Source organism: Mustelus asterias, chromosome 3, assembly GCF_964213995.1.
Source record: "Mustelus asterias chromosome 3, sMusAst1.hap1.1, whole genome shotgun sequence".
Taxonomy (NCBI): domain Eukaryota; kingdom Metazoa; phylum Chordata; class Chondrichthyes; order Carcharhiniformes; family Triakidae; genus Mustelus; species Mustelus asterias.
Window position 1 is genome coordinate 13355875 of NC_135803.1, and position 24881 is coordinate 13380755.

General features: G+C 45.2%; 1 protein-coding gene across 1 annotated transcript; it reads left to right on the top strand.

Annotated features, from left to right (window-relative positions):
• On the top strand, nt 1-24881 carry LOC144485897 (succinate receptor 1-like). The gene is made up of 5 exons (XM_078203968.1): nt 1-13; nt 9343-9425; nt 13011-13133; nt 13397-13558; nt 23937-24881. Exons 1-5 carry the CDS (start codon nt 1-3, stop codon nt 24879-24881), a joined length of 1326 nt encoding a protein of 441 aa, XP_078060094.1.

Sequence of the window (24881 nt, forward strand, 5' to 3'; positions counted from 1 at the left end):
ATGGCTCCTGCAGGTGAGTAATCTCTTCTGAGGCTGTTGGGGCAAGAGAGATTTTCCAATCTGATTGGCTAGCAGCTGTCTTAGAACAAACAAAGAACAGTACAGCACAGGAAACAGGCCCTTCGGCCCTCCAAGCCTGTGCCGCTCCTTGGTCCAACTAGACCAATCGTTTGTATCCCTCCATTCCCAGGCTGCTCATGTGACTATCCAGGTAAGTCTTAAACGATGTCAGCGTGCCTGCCTCCACCACCCTACTTGGCAGCGCATTCCAGGCCCCCACCACCCCCTGTGTAAAAAACGTCCCTCTGATGTCTGAGTTATACTTCGCCCCTCTCAGCTTGAGCCCATGACCCCTCGTGATCGTCACCTCCGACCTGGGAAAAAGCTTCCCACTGTTCACCCTATCTATACCCTTCATAATCTTGTATACCTCTATTAGATCTCCCCTCATTCTCCGTCTTTCCAAGGAGAACAACCCCAGTCTACCCAATCTCTCCTCATAGCTAAGACCCTCCATACCAGGCAACATCCTGGTAAACCTTCTCTGCACTCTCTCCAATGCCTCCACGTCCTTCTGGTAGTGCGGCGACCAGAACTGGACGCAGTACTCCAAATGTGGCCTAACCAGCGTTCTATACAGCTGCATCATCAGACTCCAGCTTTTATACTCTATACCCCGTCCTATAAAGGCAAGCATACCATATGCCTTCTTCACCACCTTCTCCACCTGTGTTGCCACCTTCAAGGATTTGTGGACTTGCACACCTAGGTCCCTCTGTGTTTCTATACTCCTGATGACTCTGCCATTTATTGTATAACTCCTCCTGACATTATTTCTTCCAAAATGCATCACTTCGCATTTATCCGGATTAAATTCCATCTGCCACCTCTCCGCCCAATTTTCCAGCCTATCTATATCCTGCTGTATTGCCCGACAATGCTCTTCGCTATCCGCAATTCCAGCCATCTTCGTGTCATCCGCAAACTTGCTGATTACACCAGTTACACCTTCTTCCAAATCATTTATATATATCACAAATAGTAGAGGTCCTAGTACAGAGCCCTGCGGAACACCACTGGTCACAGACCTCCAGCCGGAAAAAGACCCTTCGACCACTACCCTCTGTCTCCTATGGCCAAGCCAGTTCTCCACCCATCTAGCCACTTCTCCTTGTATCCCATGAGCCTTAACCTTCTTAACCAACCTGCCATGTGGGACCTTGTCAAATGCCTTACTGAAATCCATATAGATGACATCCACGGCCCTTCCTTCATCGACCGTTTTTGTCACTTCCTCAAAAAACTCCACCAAATTTGTAAGGCACGACCTCCCTCTCACAAAACCATGCTGTCTGTCACTAATGAGATTGTTCCGTTCTAAATGCACATACATCCTGTCTCTAAGAATCCTCTCCAACAACTTCCCCACCACGGACGTCAAGCTCACCGGCCTATAATTTCCTGGGTTATCCCTGCTACCCTTCTTAAACAACGGGACCACATTCGCTATCCTCCAATCCTCAGGGACCTCACCCATGTCCAAAGAAGCTACAAAGATTTCCGTCAGAGGCCCAGCAATTTCACCTCTCGTCTCCCTGAGCAGTCGAGGATAGATGCCATCAGGCCCTGGGGCTTTGTCAGTTTTAATGTTCCCTAAAAAACCTAACACTTCCTCTCTTGTAATGGAGATTTTCTCTAACGGGTCAACACCTCCCTCCGAGACACTCCCGGTTAACAAGTCTTGGGCATGACTTGCTGACATTGAGAGGCAGAAGTCCCACTCGAACCCTATCAATGTCACCCCAGTATCGCAATGGGACAGCTGGATCTCTGCTGAGTGACAAGGTGCCAATGGACCTTTAGTCCGGGGATATGGTTAGGGTGTGATGCGGGGGCTGTTGGAAGGTAATTCCTCTCTCCATTAAATCCAACCCATGATAACGATCGGAACGATATGACTGTGATGTCAAGTCATTTTTGATAATTTTATGTCTCTGGGGAGGCAATGGCCTAGTGGTATTAATCCAGAAACTCAGCTCATGTTCCCGGGTTCGGATCCCACCACGGCAGCTGATGGAATTTGAATAGTGAACATCTGGTTCACTAATGCCGTTCAGGGAAGATATCTGCCATTCTTACCTGGTCTGGCCTACATGTGACACCAGCGCCCCAGCAATGTGGTTGACTCTCAACTGCCTCAGGCGACGAGGGCTGGGTAATAAATGCTGGTCAGCCAGCGACGCCCATGTCCCACGAATGAATAATAAAAAAAATGATGACAGGTTTATTTCCATGCACTGATTCCAAATTTAGATTCCTTCACCATCCAGAGCTATCTAGCCCAGCACCAAGCCCAGTCCACTGGAACCTCTTCCCTCATCTAATTTTATCCTTATTCTTTTCTCCTTCCTAGGCTTTTCTAGCCTTCTCTTAAATGCATTTATATGCTTAGCTTCAACCAAAACCTGTGGTTGCAAAGAGAAAAGAGATCTGACCTGTTCACCCTCTCCAGATTGGTACACCCTGTACTTCCCATTGCAAGTCTATTTTGTACCCTCTCCGGGAGGTATTGTAACCTCAGTGTAAATATAATTTACACGACGGCTGGGGTACCCTTAATAGGATAAGAGTGGGACTTCTGCCTCTCAACATCAGCAAGTCATGCCCAAGACAGCTGCTGGCCCATCAGATTGGCCGGGAGCTCTCTTGCCCCAGCACCATCAGCAGAGACTACTCAACTGCAGGAGCCTTCATGTTTTGAAAGGGAGAAGATTGCAGTTACTGGGAAAGAGCATGGTGTATGCGTCCAATTGAATAGCTCTGTGAGAGGGCCAGAATAATTACGATAGGCCAAATATGTCCCTTCTGTACATTAAGATTCTATGATTTTACAATCCATGGTTTGCTAACAATTAGTCACGTGGAAACCTGAGTAAGATTCACCACTAACCAATGATGCTTTAGAAAGCCTCCAGTGATGGGCTATATGTTCTGGGAAGAAAAGCTAATGTGACCAAAATGTAATTTAAATGTGGAGTATTTTTGCAATTTGAAGATCTCAGTTTGAAAATATTTTCGATGTACAGTACTTTTTAACTCAGTTACATGCACGTTAACATGGTCTGAGAAACTGTCATGAAGCAGAATTTGAATAAATGATCATTTTGCTGTTTGGAGATGTGGCATGTTATTCGTGACGGGGTGTAACTATTTTTGTCATTCTTTGTCCTTCATTTGGAGCTGTTGTATTGAGGGATCAGAAAAGCCAACACATTCCTTCCAAAGTTGATGACGATGGAGAAGTCAACCTGATCCGCCCTTGCTCCGGGGCAACATGGTGACACAGTGGTTAGCACTGCTGCCTCACGGCATCAGGGACCCAGGTTCAAATCGCAGCTTGGGTCACTGTCTGTGCGGAGTTTGCACATTCTCCCCGTGTCTGCGTGGGTTTCCTCCAGGTACTCCGGTTTCCTCCCAGATGTGCAGGTTAGGTGGATTGGCCATGCTAAATTGTCCATTACTGTCAGGGGTGAATGTATGGGGTTGTGGGGATAGGGTCTGGGTGGGACCATTGTCGGTGCAAGCGCGATGGGCTAAATGGCCTCCTTCTGCATTTTAGGAATTCTATGAATTCCACATCATAAGAACATAAGAACTAAGAGCAGGAGTAGGCCATCTGGCCCCTCGAGCTTGCTCCGCCATTCAATAAGATCATGGCTGATCTTTTCGTGGACTCAGCTCCACTTACCCGCCCACCCACCATAACCCTTAATTCCTTTACTGTTCAAAACTTTTTCTATCCTTGCCTTCAAAACATTCAATAAGGTAGTTTCAACTGCTTCACTGGGCAGAGAATTCCACACATTCACAACCCTTTGTGTGAGGAAGTTCCTCCTCAACTCAGTCCTAAATCTGCTCCCCTTTATTTTGAGGCCATCCCCCTCGTTCTAGTTTCACCCACCAGTGAAAACAACTTCCCTGCTTCTATCTTATCTATTCCCTTCATAATCTTATATGTTTCTATAAGATCTCCCCCCATTCTTCTGAATTCCAATGAGTATAGCTCCAGTCTACTCAGTCTCTCCTCATAAGCCAGCCCTCTCAACTCCGGAATCAACCTCGTGAATCTCCTCTGCATCCCCGTCAGTGCCAGTTTATCCTTTTCAAGTAAGGAATTTCTTCTCGTTGTAGATCAGAACGAAAAGCTTGAGTGAGCCATATTCATCGTTCTACAACAGATGTCAACATAGCAAAATTAAAATGAGTCAGTAATTAAGTGATGGATTAGATTGGGCACAGGTCACTTTGCTATTCAATTGGCATGATTGGGGAATAAGATTGGGGAATCCCCAAAGTAGGTTCCCAAAGGAGATGTAAGCTGAAGACACCCACACCAGTGACATCAGTTCCGGATGTGTTGTCCAGAGGACCAAGTTAGACCTGTTGGATCCAATAAGATCAGGCACCAGGATTTTGCCTTTGTCGATCCCCAGGCTGCACCACATTTGTGTATCAGGATCCAACACTATTAATCCCATCATAAAAGGAATACTCTACTCCGTGAATATAAATGAACCCTGTTCTGGGAATCATAGTGTAGAAGGCCATTCAGCCCATCAAATCTGCACAGACTGAAGGGTTCAGAGTTTGATGGCACGGTGTGAGAAATGGGAGTATTTCAGACAATTTTGACACAAGTAATATCACATGGAGAGTGACATTGGCCTCTCTCAACTTTTAAACATGCACATTTGCAAATACGTATCAGAAGAATCTTTGTGTTCTTACCCTGCTGTAAAAGGCTATGTGATGAAGTGATCCATTAGGGGTGTAACTGAGATTTCAAATCTGTTCTTTTTCTTTCTCATATCTTATTAAATGTCCTCATTCCCCTGTTGTTGTTACATACGAACACATGAACTAGGAGCTGAAGTAGGCCATTCAACCCCCTCCCCCTCCCGGGCCCGTTCAATAAAATCATGACTGATCTGTTTGTGTCTTGAATTCCACATTCCCATCCATCTGTAACCATCCAAAATCGCCCAACCCTTGGAAAGAAAATAAAACTTCTCCTCACCGCTGTCTGAAAAGGGCGATCCTTAATTTTAAAACAGTGCCCCCCTAGTTCTGGACTCACCCACAACATCCTTTCCACATTCACCTTGTCGAGACCGTTCGGGATCTTATAGACATCAATCAAGTCACCCCTCACTCTTCTAAACTCCAGTGGAAACAAGCCCAGCTTGTCCAACCTTTCCCCATAAGGCAACCCCACTCATTCGGATCTCAATCTGATAAACATAGAAAATAGGAGCAGGAGGAGGCCATTCGGCCCTTCAAGCCTGCTCTGCCATTGATTATGATCATGGCTGATCATCCAATTCAAGAGACTGATCCCCCCTTCTCACCAAAAAAAAATCGAAAAAGTGACGTACGTTTTTATATTGGAACTATACCATAATAATATCATACCTCACCGGTGCTGCAGGACACAACTAAACCCTGTTTATTAGCAGGACATTAGGTTAGGGATTCTCACCATTTATTTAAACAGCAATGGATTCCGTTATTGTTTGAATGAGTTTGATTAAATAAATATTTATAGCCCTCTACTGGGAGATAGAAGTGTCTATTTTTGATTCTTCAAGAGCAAGAGATAAGGGGAACTTTAGCCCCAAGAGCAGCCTGAAATCACAACGTATGAAGCAATGATGGAGGGCATTCAACCTATCTCCCATGTTCCTTCTATTGAAACCATGACAACATTTAAGGGTGCATTTACCACGCAGGCTTCTTATCAGTGTGAAGAGTTGTTGACTGTAAAGTATACATCAGCTGGTAAGACCCAAACTGATCTTCCCCTGGACGTCTGAACACACTTTGCTCCACTGTCAAGATCTGCCATTTGATTGTGGCTAAGTCAGCAATCCCACTGCCGTACCAAAGCCAAATAAACTTGTACCAGCGCTGCAGCAGTGGGATGCAAACAAAGCCTATCTCCAGTGTTTTCCCCTTTGTTACTCCATGCGGAAATCCCCGTCAACTATTAGTGTCACACTATGCATCAGCCATGGTTTGTTTAGCACGCCTTTTTGCTTTGCGTCACCAGAATGCAGGTTCAATTCCCAGTAGAGAATTTGAGCAGAGTGGTGAAAGCTGATACTTAGCTCAAGTTAAAAAAGTTTAAAGTTTATTTATTAGTGTCACAAGTAGGCTTGCATTAATACTGCAATGAAGTTACTGTGAAATTTCCCTAGTCGCCACAATCTGGTGCCTGTTTGGGTCAATGCGCCGAACCAACACATCTTTCAAACTGTGGGAGGAAACTGGAGCACCCGGAGGAAACCCACGCAGACAAGGGGAGAATGTGCAAACTCCACACAGACAGTGACCCAAGCCAGGAATCGAACCCGAGTCCCTGGCACTGTGAGGCAGCAGTGCTAACCACTGTGCCACCGTGCCACCCAGAAGTGGAGTTAGTTCTGCGATGAGACGACTGAGGACCTGCCTGCTCTCATAGGTGGTCAGAAAGGATTCCACATCACTGCTTTTGAAGGGGAGCAGGAGAATCATCTCCAATATCCTCGCCAATATTTACGCCTTAACCAGCATCATAAAAAAAAGATTATCTTGTCATTGCCATGTTGCTCCTTATGGGAAATTACTGTGTTAAAAATAGTAGCCAGATTTCCAAAATGCAAGGGTGATACCATTCCAAAAGTATTTGATTGGTTGTCAAGTGCTTTGAGATGTCCAGTGGTTGTGAATGGTGCCATATAAATGCAGGTCTTTCCTTCTTTATATGATTAAATGCTTTGTGGTATTAATCCTGAGCTTAGCTATATTCAGCTTTTGCCAACGCTCCCTTGTCCCAATACCAAAGCTCAACTGAAAACACCGCTTGAAGTCAACTCTTCTGCTCTATTTAGTGTCTCCACTACTTTGAGGCACTCCATGTCCCTCATTTCCATTCAAGAATGAAGCTTCCATGTATTTACAGCCAAACCTTCCCTGTTTCAGTTCTTTGAACGTACGCAGGGAGACAGCTTAAGCTCAAAATGGTTTTGAGGAAGAGTGTGATGGTGCAGAGCCGCAATAACTGAAGGAGCAGAGACAATACCAAATGCAGTTGTGGGAATGGAGGGTAGGACTGACAGGAAGTAGAGCTGTTGAATATTGTCCAGAATAAAGATGAACAAAAACGTAGAGGGAAATGAAAAAGGAACAGTGGCTTAACTTGCAGTTAATAAACAGAGAATGGAACAAAGAAAGAAGGAAAGAAAAAAGGAAAGAAAAAATAAAGGAAAGAAAGAAGGAAAGAAAGAAGGAAAGAAAGAAGGAAAGAAAGAAGGAAGGAAAGCAAGAAGGAAAGAAAGAAGGAAAGAAAGGAGGAAAGAAGGAAGGAAAGAAAGAAGGAAAGAAAGAAGGAAGGAAAGAAAGAAGGAAAGAAAGAAGGAAAGAAGGAAACAAACAGGAAGAAGGAGAGTGAAAGGGAGAGTGAGAGAGAAAGACCGGGAGAGGGAGTGTGTGTCAGAGAGAAAAAGAGAGTGAAGGAGAAAGTAAGAGAGCGAGAGATAAGGAGTGAGAAAATGAGAGTTTAAGAGAGATAAAGAGAAAGAAAGAGAGAAGGAGAGAAAGCAAGAGTGAAAGAGTGAGAGAAAGTGAGAAAGAGGGAAAAAAAGAGAAAGACAGAGAAAGAGAAAGAAAGAGGGAGCGAGGGAGAAAGAGAAAAAAGAAGTACAAGAGTGAGGGAGTGGGAGAGAAAGAGAGTGAGAACGAAAGAGAGAAATCCATTGTCAGAAATTTGAATTTTGCATTTAAATCAAGTATATCAAGAAAGTAAAATGATATGAATACTTACAGCGGGAATGAAATCAAATACCAGTTGAGATCATTAATATCCTTCCTGTAATTAGGTGACCAAAACTGCACACAATACTCTAAATTCGGCCTCACCAATGTCTTATACAACCTCACCACAACATTCCAACTCTTATACTCAATACTTTGATTTATAAAGGCCAATGTACCAAAAGCACTCTTTACGACCCTATCTACCTGTGACGCCACTTTTAGGGAATTATGTATCTGTATTCCCAGATCCCTCTGTTCTACTGCACTCTTCAGTGTCCTACCATTTACCTTGTATGTTCTACCTTGGTTTTTCCTTCCAAAGTGCAAAAGCTCACACTTGCCTGCATTAAACTCCATCTGCCATTTTTCAGCCCATTTTTCTAGCTGGTCCAAATCCCTCTGCAAGCTTTGAAAATCTTCCTCACTGTCCACTACACCTCCAATCTTTGTATCATCAGCAAATTTGCTGATCCAATTTACCACATTATCATCCAGATCATTGTTTTAGATGACAAACAACAATGGATCCAGCACTGATCCCTGTGGCACACCACTAGTCACAGGCCTCCACTCAGAGAAGCAATCCTCCACTACCACTCTCTGGCTTCTTCCATTGAGCCAATGTCTAATCCAATTTACTACCTCTCCATGTATACCTAGCGACTGAACCTTCCTAACTAACCTCCCATGCGGGACCTTGTCAAAGGCCTTGCTGAAGTCCATGTAGACAACATCCACTGTCTTCCCTTCATCCACTTTCCTGGTAACCTCCTTGAAAAACTCTAATAGATTGGTTAAACATGACCTACCACGCACAAAGCCATGTTGACTCTCCCTAATAAGTCCCTGTCTATGCAAATATTTGTAGTATCTCTTAGTACTCCTTCCAATAATACTGCTGACGTCAAACTTACCGGCCTATAATTTCCTGCATTACTTTTTGAGCCTTTTTTAAACAACGGAACAACATGAGCTATCCTCCAATCATCCAGCACCTCACCTGTGGATACCGACATTTTAAATATATCTGCCAGGGCCCCTGCAATTTCAACATCCCCTTGACACTAAGGGGCAATTTAGCATCAACCTAACCTGCACACCTTTGGATTGTGGGAGGAAACTGGAGCAGCCGGAGGAAACCCACACAGACACAGGGAGGACGTGAAGACTCCACACAAACAGTGACCTAAGCCAGGAATCGAACCCGGGTCCCTGGGGCTGTGAGGCAGCAGTGCTAACCACTGTGCCACCATGCCGCTGGTTCAGCAGCTTCATGCTGACCGGGTAACAAGTTGAAAGTCCAGCCAGGGAGCACATTCAGATGTTGGAACCTCTCTGGTGGATGTTACAGATTGCGTGGTACTATTTTCGGGAAGAGTTGAGGAATTACCTGTACAGTGTGCCTGGTGCAGGGAAAATGCTTTCCTTCTTCTGCTTGTTTGCAAAAAAGGTGACTATTGTTTGCTTGCTCTTTGATTCATAACAAAGGTTGCTGCGTTGCATTTATTTTGAAAGAATTGTTCGCGGAACTATGTAAACAATTCAGGAAACAAACAGACGAGGACTACAAGGTGAGTGACACACCTTCATCAAAGGTAAAGTTTTGGTCCGCAATACAACATGTTCCATATTGAGCAGATCAAGTGTGGTAATCAGCCAGTTTCTGAATCAGTATCACACTGATCAGGAAATAACGTTTCATTTTAAACCTGGACTGCTGCAGGTGGCATCATAACAAAAGGGTTACAAATACCGACACGTATCCTAAAGGGTAAGTGAGTGTCTCTCATTGTGATAAAGTCATTAATTGTAATTTCATCAACTGAAAGTACCAATAATTTTCATGCCCACGTGCTTTAAGTGCGTATCGGGTACTGTGGCTTCTTTGTCAATGTGTCAAACAGGACACATATGGCTGTTTTTGTATTGCAAGTCTTCAGAGGATTGAAAAGATGGGCTTTGAAATATTTTGCTGTCATCTCTGATAAGGTGGTGCTGGGAATGGTATCTCATGGTGGCACAGTGGTTTAGCACTGCTACCTCACAGTGCTGGGGACCTGGATTTGATTCTTGGCTTGGGTCACTGTCTGTGTGGAGTTTGCACGTTCTCCCCGTGTCTGTGTGGGTTTCCTCCGGGCGCTCTGTTTTCCTACCACTGTCCAAAAGATGTGCTGGTTAGGTGCCTTGGCCATGCTAAATTCTCCCTCAGTGTGACCCGAACAGGCACTGGAGTGTGGCGACTGGGGGATTTTCACAGTAACCTCATTGCGATGTCCATGTAAGCCTACGAGTGACACTATTAAATAAACTTTAAACTTAAGGTATCAAAATGGTGCCCGATAAGGTTTTATTTCATCCAGGACGTTATATAAATGCAAGTTGTTGTGTACCCAGCTTCTAATGTTAGGGAGGGAGTCCCAGGATTTTGACCCACCAACAGTATAGGAACAGTGATAGATTTCCAAGACAGGATGATGAATAGGTTGGAGGGGAACTTGCAGGTGGTGGTGTTCCCCAAATCAACTGTTTCAAAGCTCAGCAAACTGACAAGAGTCTGGGGATATGAATGAGATTCTATCAGAGACAATTAAAACGCTCGCAGAAAATTACTACACACCTGTTATACTTGTTACCAAGTCGTCGTAATCATGGTATTCTTGCTGGGAAATGTGTTTCAGTGAGCCGTGTCTAACCGTGTCCTCACGAATAGTTTCCACATCGTGTTCTGATCAAACCTGTTTGCTGAATCACCTCTTTCTTTTTTAATTTCAATAATTACACGATTTATGTTCCAGCGAAATAGAAGTGCAGAGTAAATTCTCCACACACCTTATGGATTCAGTGACTGTAACCTTAGGACATTGGCACAACTGCAAATTTAACAAAAAGTTGTTGATCAAACCTGTGAACCTGACACCACACACAGACACAGATTCTCACCCACCGCTATCCCACTATTTACACTGATGTATTTCATCTGGTCTGCAATAGCATTGGCCATGCTAAATTCTCCCTCAGTGTCCCCGAACAGCCACTGGAGTGCGGCGACTAGGGGATTTTCACAGTAACTTCATTGCAGTGTTAATGTAAGCCAACATGTGACTCATAAATAATCTTGAAACTTGCAAACTTGTACAATGTTGCAGTACAGACAGGAAAAGATGGGTTTGCTCAACTAATTTGTCTGCGTAGGTTTCCTCCAGGTGCTCCGGTTTCCTCCCACAGTCCAAAGATGTGCGGGTTAGGTTGATTGGCCATGCTAAAAATTGCCCCTTAGAGTCCTGAGATGCATAGGTTAGAGGGATTAGTTGGGTAAATATGTAGGGATATGGGAGTAGGGCCTGGGTGGGATTGTGGTCGGTGCAGACTCGATGGGCCGAATGGCCTCTTTCTGTGCTGTAGGGTTTCTATGATTCTTTCTATGATTCTAATTTCTTTGAGCGAATGATCTGAGAATCACAGAGGATCATATTAGAATTTTACAGCAGAGGAGAAGGCCCTTCAGCCCATCATACTTGTGAAAGCTCTTAGAGGGAACTGTCTAATTTCTCCAACTCTCCACCATTTCTTTAACCTGTAGCACAGCATTGTCTTTTCCTTTTCATGTGTTTGAGTTTGGAAGTTATTGTTGAATCTGCCTCCATCGGCCTTTCGTGTTACCCATTCCATATCTTGCACCTTGCTGCGTGACATTCTCTTTATCCTCCTGTCACCTCTGGTTCCTTTCCGACTCACTTTAGCCCTCGGTTTGCAGGATCTTCTGGCAGTGAAACCTCATTCTTCTTTTCAAGATTTTGAATGCTTCCGTCTAATCTTCTCCTCGGAGACTTGTGTAAGTAAAGCTCCTGGTCGTTCCGTTCCTATATCCCAGTAAAAAAAATGTTGTGTTTACTTTGCATTGTCTCCCTTCATTCTTCCTACAAAAATGAGTTACTTCACACGTCTCTGCATTAAATTTCATCTGGTGTTGTTAGACTTCTTACTGTGTTTACCTCAGTCCAACGCCGGCATCTCCACATCTTAAATTTCATCTGGCATGCGTCGATTTATATGTTATTATCATTCTCATTGTTTAGTACATAGTTTCGTAGCTTTGAAATGATGCCCCCTGGCCACGTTTAGGTTTTTGACTGACATCAGAAAGAGTGGTGGCCCGAGCTCCCTCCCTACGGAACATAGCTCCACACAGTGGCACAGTGGTTAGCACTGCTGCCTCACAGCGCCAGGGACCTAGATTCAATTCCCGGCTTAGGTCACTGTCTGTGCGGAGTCTGCACATTCTCCCCATGCCTGCCTGGATTTCTTCCGGGTGCTCCGGTTTCCTCCCACAGTCCAATGACGCGTGGGTTAGGTGGATTGGCCGTGCTAAATTGCCCCTCAGCATCATAGAACCCCTACAGTGCAGAAGGAGGCCATTCAGTCCATCAAGTCTGCACCGACAACAATCCCAACCAGGCCCTTTCCCTGTAACTCCAACTATTTACCCTGTTGGTCCCCCTGACACTAAGGGTTAATTTAGCATGGCCAATCAACCTAACCTGCACATTTTTGGACTGTGGGAGGAAACCAGAGCACCAAGAGGAAACCCACACATACATCAAGAGAATGTGCAAAATCCACACAGACAGTCAGTCAGGGGGACTAACTAGGGTAAATGCATGGGGTTCTGGGGATAGGGACTGGGTCAGTGCAGACTCTATGGATCGAGTGGCCTCCTTCTGCACTGTATGATTCTACTTCGAATCTACTCTTAGAAATAACAATTCATATCTGTGCTTTGCTTTCTGTCCCTTTGTCAACTTCAATTCTATATAGTCACTGCCCATATTCAATTTTGCTTAGTACAGACAGACAACATACAATCACAGAATCCCTACAGCGCAGAAGGAGGCTATTTGGCCCATCAAGCCTGCCCCAACTCTCTCTCTCTCTCTGAACCACGGTACTCTCACTCACTTCCCATTACTTTATCAAAGAACTTAATCAAGCCAAGCCAAATATGGCTTAACAAGTTCACACTGGATTTAACCCATTTACCAATATTTTTCCAAGCGACATTTAATTTTGTCAAAAACTAATGTCTTACAAGATTTCCCCACCATCCACAATGACGGACTTTTAATTACCAATTCATACATCTCCGTTTATTCAAACAGAGATGTAACATTTACAAAATCATCCAGTCCTTTGACACCACCCTGAAAGCTCAGGATATTTCGAAGATTGTGACCCAGTCCTCAGCAATTCCCACTTCCTTCAGCAATCCAGGAAGTAATCTCGTAACACCAGGTTAAAGTCCAACAACTTTATTTGGGATCATGAGCTTTCAGAGCCTTCATCAGCTGAGTGAAGGAGTAGCATGCCGAAAGCTCATGATTCCAAATAAACCTGATGGACTTTAACCTGGTGTTGTGAGACTTCTTACTGTGCCCACCCCAGTCCAACTCCGGAATCTCCACCTCATGTTCTGCAATCCAGACCAAATGAATTTTCTAATCTGAGTAGCGATCTTTGAAGGACCTTCTTCTCATTCTTGTTGTAGAACGGGAGAGCAAAATCAGCCAGAGAGCGCTCGCTGCAAGAAGTTCCAGTGGGAAAGTACAAAAGATCCAGGAAATCTGATGCTCTCACTCCAACCAAAAGGCTGCGGCGCTGGGTCATTTTTCCCTTTCATGCCTGCGTGAGATCAAGAGATTTTGATGAGGTAAGAATGTCAGATGATGCCGAGATGGTTAAATGCTTAGCCATGATCTATGGGGGAATGGGGGAATGTGTCCAATGTGCTGAATGCCTCCGCCTGTTCAAATGTAAGTGAAGGTGAGCACTCTATATTGACGATTGTCAAGATTAATTCTGACAGTGTCTTTGATGGCTGATACAGAGTTCTGTGTTGGGCATGTGGCCAGAGCAACCATGCAATGTAAAGATCTGGAGCGGGAATGGCTGATCAAAGTTCCTCTGAACCAGAAAATTGTTGGAGAAGGAATTGAAGCATTGAAAGTGACAGACCCCATTTTGATATTGTGGCAGGTGCTAACCCCTCGACGTGGGTTCCTTGGCAACTTGCCTTCCCGGCAGAAGGAGGCCATTTGGCCCATCGAGTCTGCACCAACCACAATCCCACCCAGGCCCTATCCCCATAAGCCCACATATTTACCCTGCTACTCCTCCTGACACTAATGGTGAATTTAGTATTGCCAATCCAACTAACTTGCACATCTTTGGACAGTGGGAGGAAACCGGAGCACCTGGAGGAAACCCAGAGAATGTGCAAACTCCACACAGACAGTCACCCAAGGCCGGAACTCTTTGCCACAGAAGGCTATGGAGGCCAGGTCATTGAGTGTCTTTAGAATCATAGAATCATAGAAACCCTACAGTGCAGAAGGAGGCCATTCGGCCCATCGAGTCTGCACCGACCACAATCCCACCCAGACCCTACCCCCGTATCCCTACACATTTACCCGCAAATCCCTCAAACCTACACATCTCAGGACTCTAAGGGGCAATTTTTAGCATGACCAATCAACCTAACCCGCACATCTTTTGACTGTGGGAGGAAACCGGAGCACCCGGAGGAAACCCACGCAGACACGAGGAGAATGTGCAAACTCCACACAAACAGTGACCCAAGCCAGGAATCGAACCCAGGTCCCTGGAGCAGCAGTGCTAACCACTGTGCTACCATGCCGCCCAGACAGAGATAAGACAGAGATAGATATGTTCTTGATTAATAAGGGGATCAGGGCCTATGGGGAAAAGGCAGGAGAATGAGGATGAGAAAAATATCAGCCATGATTGAATGGCGGAGCAGAATCAATGGGCTGAATGACTTAATTCTGCTCCTATTTCTTATGGTCTTATAATTGAACCCGGGTCCCTGGCGCTGTGAGGCAGCTATGCTAACCACTGTGCCACTATAGAAACTGCCCAATTTTCATTAAGCCAACTGTAATGGAAACAGAGTGATTTTGCTAAGGCCAGCCAGTAACACCCAGTTTCACACTCTGGAGTGTCAATTTAAAAAAACAGCCCTCAATCTTTTCAAAATCAGTGTTGGAAGGCTGAGCCTCGACATGAACAGAATTTTCCTGGATTCTCAATAAAAACAGTGCCTGATGCAAATAACAGTTCATGATTTGCAAATTTGTCACTGAGTTATAGGATATAGGAAAGCTGTGTGCTCCGAAGGAAAAGATTGGATCATTTCCTGGTATGACAGGATGTTCAGATAAGAGACTGAGTAAACCGAAATCTATATTCTCAGGACTGTTCGAGAACGGGAGATGAGTTCAATAAAGTGTGTAACATTCTTACAGGGCTTGACAGGAGGCACTAAGAGGTTGCAGAGTCTAGAACGAGATTCCAGAATTTATTCTCGGGGGAAAGGGCTGGATATTCTAGCCTCCCACCGCATATTTTCCACCAGTGGAGATGGCCCACATTAGCTGATGGGATCTTCCAGTTCCGACAACGTGTACGGGGTTTTGCGTGCTTCGCACCCCCACCTGCTGGGGAATGCACCGCAGGCCATTGGCGGGACTGGAAGATCTCACTCCTGAGAAGGGCTGGAAAATGTAATTTCAGTCCAACATTGAGGAGTGGGATACGGAGAATTTCCTTCACTCAGTGGACCTTTGGACTTCTCTTCCCCAGAGAGGTGACTTCTCCCTCACAGTTCAAGTGTATGTTCAATTCAGAGATCGATAGATTTTTGGGGATTAAGGAAATTGAAGGGTAGGGCAGGAAGGTAGAGCTGAGCTGGAACATCAGCCATGATCTTAAATGAAGAAAGAGCAAACTCAAAAGGCGGAATTCTTTCATATCCCCACCAGTGGTACAATGTCAGGTGATTTGACTTTTGATTTGATTTGATTTGATTTATTATTGTCACATGTATTAGTATACAATGAAAAGTATTTTTTCTTGCATGCTATACAAAGCATACCGTTTATAGAGAAGGAAACAAGAAAGTGCAGAATATTGTGTTACAGTCTTAGCTAGGGTGTAGAGAAAGATCAACTTAATGCGAGGTAGGTCCATTCAAAAGGCTGATGGCAGCAGGGAAGGAGCTGTTCTTGAGTCAGTTGGTACGTGACCTCAGACTTTTGTATCTTTTTCCCGACGGAAGAAGGTGGGAGAGAGAGTGTCCAGGGTGCGTGGGGTCCTTAATTATGCCAGCTGCTTTGCCGAGGCAGCGGGAAGTGTAGACAGAGTCAATGGATGGGAGGCAAATTCAGCACGAGCCCAAAATTCAGTTTCACACCGGTGTGAGATTACAGTGCAATCTTCCAATGCTGGTTGCCATGATGGATTGGGAGTCCCATTGGAGGCCGGTGTGGAACCAATAATGTCATGCAGATGAAGGACTGACCTGAATCCACCCCCCCGCCCCCCACCACGCCCAATTCTCCACAATAACAGTGGAAAAATGCCCCATGTTGTGCAAAATTCTGGAGTTCCCTGAAGAACGGAGGCTGCCTCTAGAAATTGGGATGGAGGCTGCCTCTGGAGTTTGGGATGGGGCTGCCTCTGGAAATTGGGATGGAGGCTGCCTCTGGAGTTTGGGATGGAGGCTGCCTCTGGAGTTTGGAATGGAGGCTGCCTCTGGAGTTTGGAATGGAGGCTGCCTCTGCAGTTTGGAATGGAGGCTGCCTCTGGAGTTTGGAATGGAGGCTGCCTCTGGAGTTTGGGCTGGAAGCAGCCTCTGGAGTTTGGGCTGGAGGCTGCCAGCCACCCTTGACTCTCGAACACCACAGTAGTGAGTGGAGGGATCATCTACTCAGTGGATCTTCCAATTTCAGTGGCTGCAAGGAGATCCAGCTTCTAGCCTCAGAGTATTCCTGGAGATCCACCTTGGAGAATTCTCTCCTGGAGAATTATGCCCAAAGGGTCACGCGCTCTACTCCTGAACCTATTCTGTCACGATGGCGCAGTGGTTAGCACTGCTGTCTCACAGTGCCAGGGACCCAGGTTCAATTCCCAGCTTGGGTCACTGTCTGTGTGGACTTTGCACATTCTCCCCGTTTCTGCGTGGGTTTCCTCCGGGTGCTCCGGTTTCCTCCCACAGTCCAGAGATGTACAGGTTAGGTGCATTGGCCATGCTAAATTGTTCCTTAGTGTCCCAAAATGTATAGGTTATGGATTAGCCATGGTAAATGTGCAGGGTTACAGGGACAGGGCAGAGGGGAGGGTTTGGCTGGGATGCTCTTCCAGCGTGTTGGTGCAAATTCAATGGGCTGAATGGCCACATTATGTGCTCTTGATTCTACGATTCGATTTCTTAGAATAGTTCTTTGAACTTGCATTTAAATCTTAAGTAGGATATGCGGAACAGAAATCCGGTCATTCGACCCAAACAGTCCATGGGATCACGCCAACCCACCCAGTGGGAATCGCATTGCTTTTCCCACCAGGAATTAGACTTAGAAATTTTTTGGGTGGATTACACCCAATATGATCCTCATTTGGAGAGCCAGTGCAGACACAATGGGCCAAATGGCCTCCTTCTGCACCATAACAATTAGAAATAAGAAGCAGGAGTAGACCAGTGCTAATGCCCTTCGAGCCTGCTCTGCCATTAATTTTGATCATCAAATTCAATACCCTGATCCCCCCTTCCCCCCATATCCCTCAATCCCTTTAGCCCCAAGAGCTATGTCTAATTGCTTCTTGAAATCAGACAATGTTTTGGCCTCAACTACATTCTGTGATTCCTGTCACTTAATTGTCTACTATCCCAACATTCACTAACGTTATTTATCTATCATGGAACACATTGACATTTTTTGGAAGTCCGGATATATTAGGTTTGCTGTGTTACCATTGTCTACCCTCTCTCTGTTACTTCTTCAGAACATGTCAATCAGTTCCGTCCATTTCGAATGCAGTCTGAATAGTCATTATTCTATTTCTCATTTCTGGATATTTTTCCATTCTCTCCTTTTGTATTATTTGTCCTGCCTCTAGTGTTAAGCTGAATGATTTATAATCCCTGAACAAATTCTTAAATGCAGGGATTACATTGGTTATCCGTCAGTCTTCTGACGCTACACCTTTTGGCAATGAATTAGTAAATATATTTAGTAATGACTCTGCTACCTCTTCCTTAGATTATTTTAAAATAGATGGATGCAATCATGTTGACCCCACGGGCTATATCCTTTTTCACTTTATTTAGTTCCTACAGTGCATCCTTTTAATTTTACTTTTAAATTCACTTATCTCATCTCATCATTCAATGTCATGTCTACCTGCTATCTCTCCCTGTTAAGTACCAAAGCAGCATAATTATTTTCTATTTCTTCCATTTCCTTCTTGTTATCTGTGGCACAATCCTGTGCATTTGTTGATGGTTCTATTCCCATCACAACCTTCATGCTTTTATTAAAGCACCTGTAAAATATTCTACTATTTTGATTTATGCTCCTATCTAATTTCCATAGTATAGTATAGTAATATCCTCACAGGACAGAATGAGGCCATTTGGTCCATCAAATCTGCACAGACTCTCCGAATGAGCATCCCACCCAACCCCATCCCCATAACCCTATGCATTTACTCCACTAATTCCCCTAATCTACACCTCTTTGGGGGACACTAATGGGCAATTTAGCATGGCTGATCCACCTAATCCATATATCTTTGGACTGTGGGAGGAAACCGGAGCACCCCGATGAAACCCATGCAGACACGGGTAAAATGTGCAAACTCCGCACAGTCACCCAAGGCTGGAATCGAACCCAGGTAGGTCCCTGTCGCTGTGAGAAATCAGTGATAATCACTGTGCCACCGTGCCGCCCATAAAACTTAGAATCATAGAATCCCTACCGTGCAGATGGAGCCCATTTGGCCCAACAAGTTTGCACCGATTCTCTGACAGAGCATCTTACCCAGGCCCTACCCCGTAAACCCAATATTAACCCAATAATCACCCTAACCCTCACATCCTGGGGCACTAAGGGGAAACTTAACATGGCCTATCCACCTAACCTGCACTTCTTTGGACTGTGGGAGGAAACTGGAGCACCCGGAGAAAACCCACGCAGCCACGGGGAGAATGTGAAACCTCCACACAGATAGTCACCCAAGGCGAAAATTGAACCCGGGTCCCTGGCATTGCGAGGCAGCAGTGCTAACCACTGTGCCACCGTGCCATCCTTTCAGCATTTCTCTTTGCCTTTGATTTTGTTTTAGAGCCTTTCATGCCCTCAGGATGTCCCGGAGTGATATATATAACCAGCAGTGTGGTCACAAGCACCAAGCAAGAGCCCATGAAAAACCATGTGATATTGGGCAGGCAATCTTTTATTAGTGACATTCATTCAGGAATAAATATTGGCTCGTTTCATGTCTTGGAAGACTTGCAAATGTAATCCGGTTATGTGGAAGGAAAGTCCCTGGCAGAGTTTTGCGGATTAAGAGTTACTATTGTCCAAACTACCCTACCAGAGCAGGGAGGATTATTTTGAGACCACCTGACTATCTGACTGCATCTCCGGGAGCAGAAATTGCAAGTTAATGTTTTTCATTGAATCTCCTGTTTTAAAACATTCCATTGTATTTGTTCCAAAACGGAATGTTGGAAAGAACAGGAATGACAGCTGTTCTGTGAAATCCTTTAATCCTTTAATGGAGTTAATCCCTCGATCAGCTATTCAACCGCATTGAGAGAAAGCGTTTCCCTGTGTAGAACAAACAAGTAGATGAAGTGGCAGTGAGTAGTTCCTGGAAGAGAAGTGGCAGCGAGTGTTCCCTCTTCCCCCTTTTTCTCAATTTTACCTCACTCCCACCCATCTCCCCCTCCCCCCACTTTTTCATCCATCACAGTTTACCCTCTGATTTCAGCTTCTCTGCCGTTTGGCCATTCACACCCTCTATTCTCTCTATGGACTGCCATTTGCACCTCTTAGCCTTTCCCCTTGTTTTTGTGGCTATGACTCATCTTTCATTTCCTAAGCCTACAGTATAAATATCTCCAATTTCTATGCCTTTTAGCTTTGAGAAAGGGTCATCTGGACTCGAAAACGTCAGCTCTTTTCTCTCCCTACAGATGCTGCCAGACCTGCTGGGATTTTCCAGCATTTTCTCTTTTGGAAGTAGATAAAGTGATGTGAGAAGAGGGGGACAAAAATAGGGAAGTAAGGAATGAAACCATTTCTTTGGAAAGGCATTTCTATTATCACTTTGCATCTCATTCCGTTCTTAAAAAAATGGCAGAAAGGCAAATAATGTAAAGTAGGGAAATAAATATCTTGATCAGGACTTTGGAAAGTCGACAGAGAGAGATTCTGACCAACAATCAGACAAGGGCAGAAAATGAGTCCTGAAATTCCTCACAAACCTTCAGTTTGTTTTATGAATGGATGGTTGCATTTTAACAGGGGCGGCACGGTGGCACAGTGGTCAGCACTGCAGCCTCACAGCGCAAGGGACCTGGGTTCAATTTCGGCCTTGGGTCACTGTCTGTGCGGAGTTTACACATTCTTCTCGTGGCTGAGTGGGTTTCCTCCGGGTGCTCCAGTTTCCTCCCACAGTCCAAAGATGTGTAAGTTAGATTGATTGGCCTTGCTACATTAACCCTAGTGTCAGGGAGATTAGCAGGGTATATATGAGGGGTTATGGGAATAGGGCCTGAGTGGGATTGTGGTTGGTGCAGACTCGATGGGCCGAATGGCCCCCTTCTGTACTGTAGGGATTCTATGACTCTATGATAACAAACCCAGATATATAGGAACATATTTTGTATGAGGTCTGATATAAAGACTACAAGATCACAAGTTTAGTGGAAGTAAACTGTGGACAAGTCAGGAGTGTGATGGAATACTCCGCACTTGCCTGGATGGGTGCAGCTCCAATAACACTCAAGAAGCTTGACACCATCCAGGACAAAGCAGCCCCGCTTGATTGGCACGCTTCCACAAACATCCATTCACTCCACCTCCGACACTGAGTAGCAGCAGTGTGTACTATCTACAAGATGCACTGCAGTAATTCACCAAAGATCCTTAGACAGCACCTTCCAAACCCACGATCACTTCCATCTAGAAGGACAAGGGCAGCAGATACATGGGAACACCACCACCTGCAAGTTCCCCTCCAAGCCACTCACCATCCTGACATGGAAATATATCGCCGTTCCTTCGCAGTTGCTGGGTCAAAATCCTGGAATTTCCTCCCTAATGGCATTGTGGGTCAACCCACAGAATATGGACTGCAGCGATTCAAGAAGGCAGCTCACCACCACCTTCTCAAGGGCAACTAGGTAAACCCAGCTGTTGTCTCATGGCCCATATCTTTCCAGCTGTTAACCCCTCAAGTCAACAAGGCCCCAATCTTTTAAGATTAATAGATGCCAAGTTGCTTTAGATATATTCATCAATGTTTCTACACTGAAACTTTAATCTTCCCAGAGCTAAACATTAGCTCTAAAATATTAACATGAAGATATTTGTCACACTGGAGAATGCTATGAGTATAAGTGGTATAATTTGTCCTGTTCAACATGTTTTCCAAGGATAGACAAAAAAGGAAAATATTTTAAAATAACAACTCTAGTCCCAGTGTGGAGATGCCGGCGTTGGACTGGGGTGGGCACAGTCAGGAGTTCACAACACCAGGTTAAAGTCCAACAGGTTTATTTGGAATCACGAACTTTCGGAGCGCTGCCCCTTCATCAGGTGAGTGGTGATGAAGTAGTGCTCCGAAAGCTCGTGATTCCAAATAAACCTGTTGGACTTTAACCTGGTGTTGTGAGAGTTCTAGTCCCACCATCAACATAACAAACTCTTAAGGGACCAAATCCTTCAAGTTTGTTTTAAGTTCTGTAAATGTGCAACTTGTAAATGTTTATCGGTGCACCCACTTGCTATCTGTAATATAATGGTATTGTCACATCATGGCTATCTTAATGAGCCAGTAATCCCAAGCCTGACCTAATCATTCAGAAACAAGACTTTGGCCACGATTTTGCGCCCTTACCTTATGCGGGCAGCGACATGGACACAAATCCCCATGGGAGTCAAAAAACAAGAATCCTGCCAGCAAGATCTCGTTTTCTACTTTTGATTTGATTTGATTTATTATTGTCACATGTATTAACATAGTGAAAAGTATTGTTTCTTGCGCGCTATACAGACAAAGCCTACCGTTCATAGAGAAGGAAAGGAGAGAGTGCAGAATGTAGTGTTATAGTCATAGCTAGGGTGTAAAGAAAGATCAACTTAACGTGAAGTAGGTCCATTCAAAACTTCTTTTCCCTGCTCCTTGCCAGTGATGTAACAAAATTCCATCCAGAAAGGTTGTGAACCTAATTTAAATCAAGTATAATATCATTAATGGTCTTCCCCTCCATGCCACTCCCTCCCCCCCTCCCCCATGTTGGGAATTTAATAGCATGAGCCTGGTAAAGGGAACCCACCACGGCGGACAGGTAAGTATAGCTCCTGCAGAGAGAGGGGCATGCCCGGGGACAACCCTAGAACCCTGGCACTGTCCCTTGGCACTGCCCACTGGCACCCAAGCAGTGTCCCCTTGTACTGTTATGGGGCAGTGCCAGGGGGCAGTGCCAGGGGGACAGAAACAGGGCACCTTCGAGGGTTCTCCCTGTGTGTAGGGGGGGTGGGGGAGGGGGAGTTCTTGTGTCTGTTGGGAGAGCACGGTGGGAGTGTGGTTTCCCATGTGCATGGGAGGTCACCATGTGCGTGGGGCGGACGGTTTCCATATGCCTCGGGGCTTTGCCTCTTTTTGTTATTGGAGATCAGGGCACCCTATAAAAAGGCTGCCTCGATCGTGGGATTCCCCATATTGCCAGCATTTTCCAGCCACACCCTGACTTGCCAGCGTTACGACATGAGCCACGCTTCCATTTTTTCCTCACACCAAGTGCTGGATTATCTGTTGAGAAATGCGAGCTGGTGTGGGGGTAGGGCCTGGGTGGGATTGTGGTTGGTGCAGACTCGATGGGCCGAATGGCCTCCTTCTGCACTGTAGGGTTTCTATAATTCTATGGTGAGCTACACACCAATTTACTCGCCTGAACCAACAATTGGTGCAAAACTGATAGAATTCTGCCCTCCAATTCCCATTGCCTCAGCTGATGCAGGGAAATTCAATTAAATAAATCTGGAAAAATGAAAGCTAGTCTCAGCAATGGTGTCCAGGTGTTCTATAGGTATGGAAATCTGCCATCTTTAACCAGCCTGGCTTAAATATAACTCTGGATCCCGGCAATATGGATGAGTGCAGCTCCAACAACACTCAAGAAGCTTGACACCATCCAGAACAAAGCAGCCCACTTTACTGCTACCCCTTCCACATTCACTCCCTCCACTGCCAACACACAGTTGCAGTCATGTGTACCATCTACAAGATGCACTGTAGGAACTCACCAAGGTCCCTAAGGCAGCACCTTTCAAACCTACGTCCACTATCATCATGAAGGTTGGCAGATACCTGGGAACAGTGCCACCTGGGAGGTGCCCCTTCAAATCACTCACCATCCTGACTTGGAAACATATCGTCGTTCCTTCACTGTCGCTGGGTCCAAATCCTGGGGGCAAATTTTCCCTTTCCACCCGCCACGGGAATCATAGCGGGCGAGGGGTGGACCATGGGAAGGTCCATTGACATCGGGCGGGATTTTCCGGTTTCAGGGCGAGCACAGTCGGAAAATCCCACCCCTGGAATTCCCTCCCTAACAGCACCATGGGTGTACCTACACCTCAGGGACTGCAGCAGTTCAAGAAGACAGCTTTCTAGTACCTTTCCAAGGGCAATTAGGGGTGGGCAATAGATGCTGGCCTAGCCAGCGATGCCCAAATCCCATCAATGAACAATAAAAGAAAATTTAACTGCCTCTCAACTATCGACTGAAATTGCCTTGCAAGCCATTCAGTTCTATTCAAGAAGACAGCTCACTACCAGCTTTTCAAGGGCGATTAAGTATGGACAATCAATGGTAGTCCAGCAGTGCCACCCAGATCAGGTAAATGACTGGAAAAATGTTGATAATTGTTTGTGTTAATAGTCCGAGATTATGAATTTCGTACTTACGTCACAACTAACTTGGTTTTTATTTACAGGAAATGAATGAGTCATGCTCGAAGATCAATGAAGTCTTGGACACCTATTACCTCACAACATTCTATTCCATTGAATTCATCTTAGGGCTGATAGGTAATGTCATTGTGATAAGTGGCTACATATTCTGTCTGAAGGAATGGAAGTGCAGCAATATCTACCTCTTCAACCTTTCCATTTCGGATCTGGTCTTTATCTGTACGCTGCCAATGTTTGTGGCCTATTATGCCAATGATAAAGAATGGATATTTGGCGGTCTTCTCTGTAAGCTGAACAGATACATTCTCTACACCAACATGTACTTAAGCATGCTGTTCTTGGCCTGTATTAGCATTGATCGATACCTACTGGTGAGCAACCCAATGAGGATCCACATGTTTCAGAAGAAAAAGGTTGCCATTGTCATCTGCATCGCCTTGTGGATCTTTGTCACTCTGGAAGTCCTGCCCATGTTAACGTTCATCGGTGTCACGGCTCACGATAACAACACCGTCATCAAGTGTGTCGATTACGCGAGTGCGGGAAACGCCATCCACAACTTGATCTATAATGTGTGTCTCACCGTTGTCGGCTTTCTGCTGCCGATGTGCATCATGGGAGTCTTCTGCGTGAAAACCGCACACATGCTCAAGAAATTAAGTCAAGACCGAACTCGAAGTGTGACACTTGAGAAACCTCTCACGCTCGTCATACTGGCAATTGTTATTTTCTCCACCTTTTTCACTCCTTACCACATCATGCGGAATGTCCGTATGGTATCCAGACTGGAAAATATCACCCTTTCGGATTGTACTGTCGAGGGTATAAAGGCTGCATACACTATTTCAAGGCCTGTTGCTTTCCTCAGCATCATCACAAACTCTGTCTTCTACTTTCTCTCCGGAGATAAATTCAGGGAAATCATTACAAGCAGAATAAAGTCTCGCTGTTTGAGAAAGCCGCGGTGA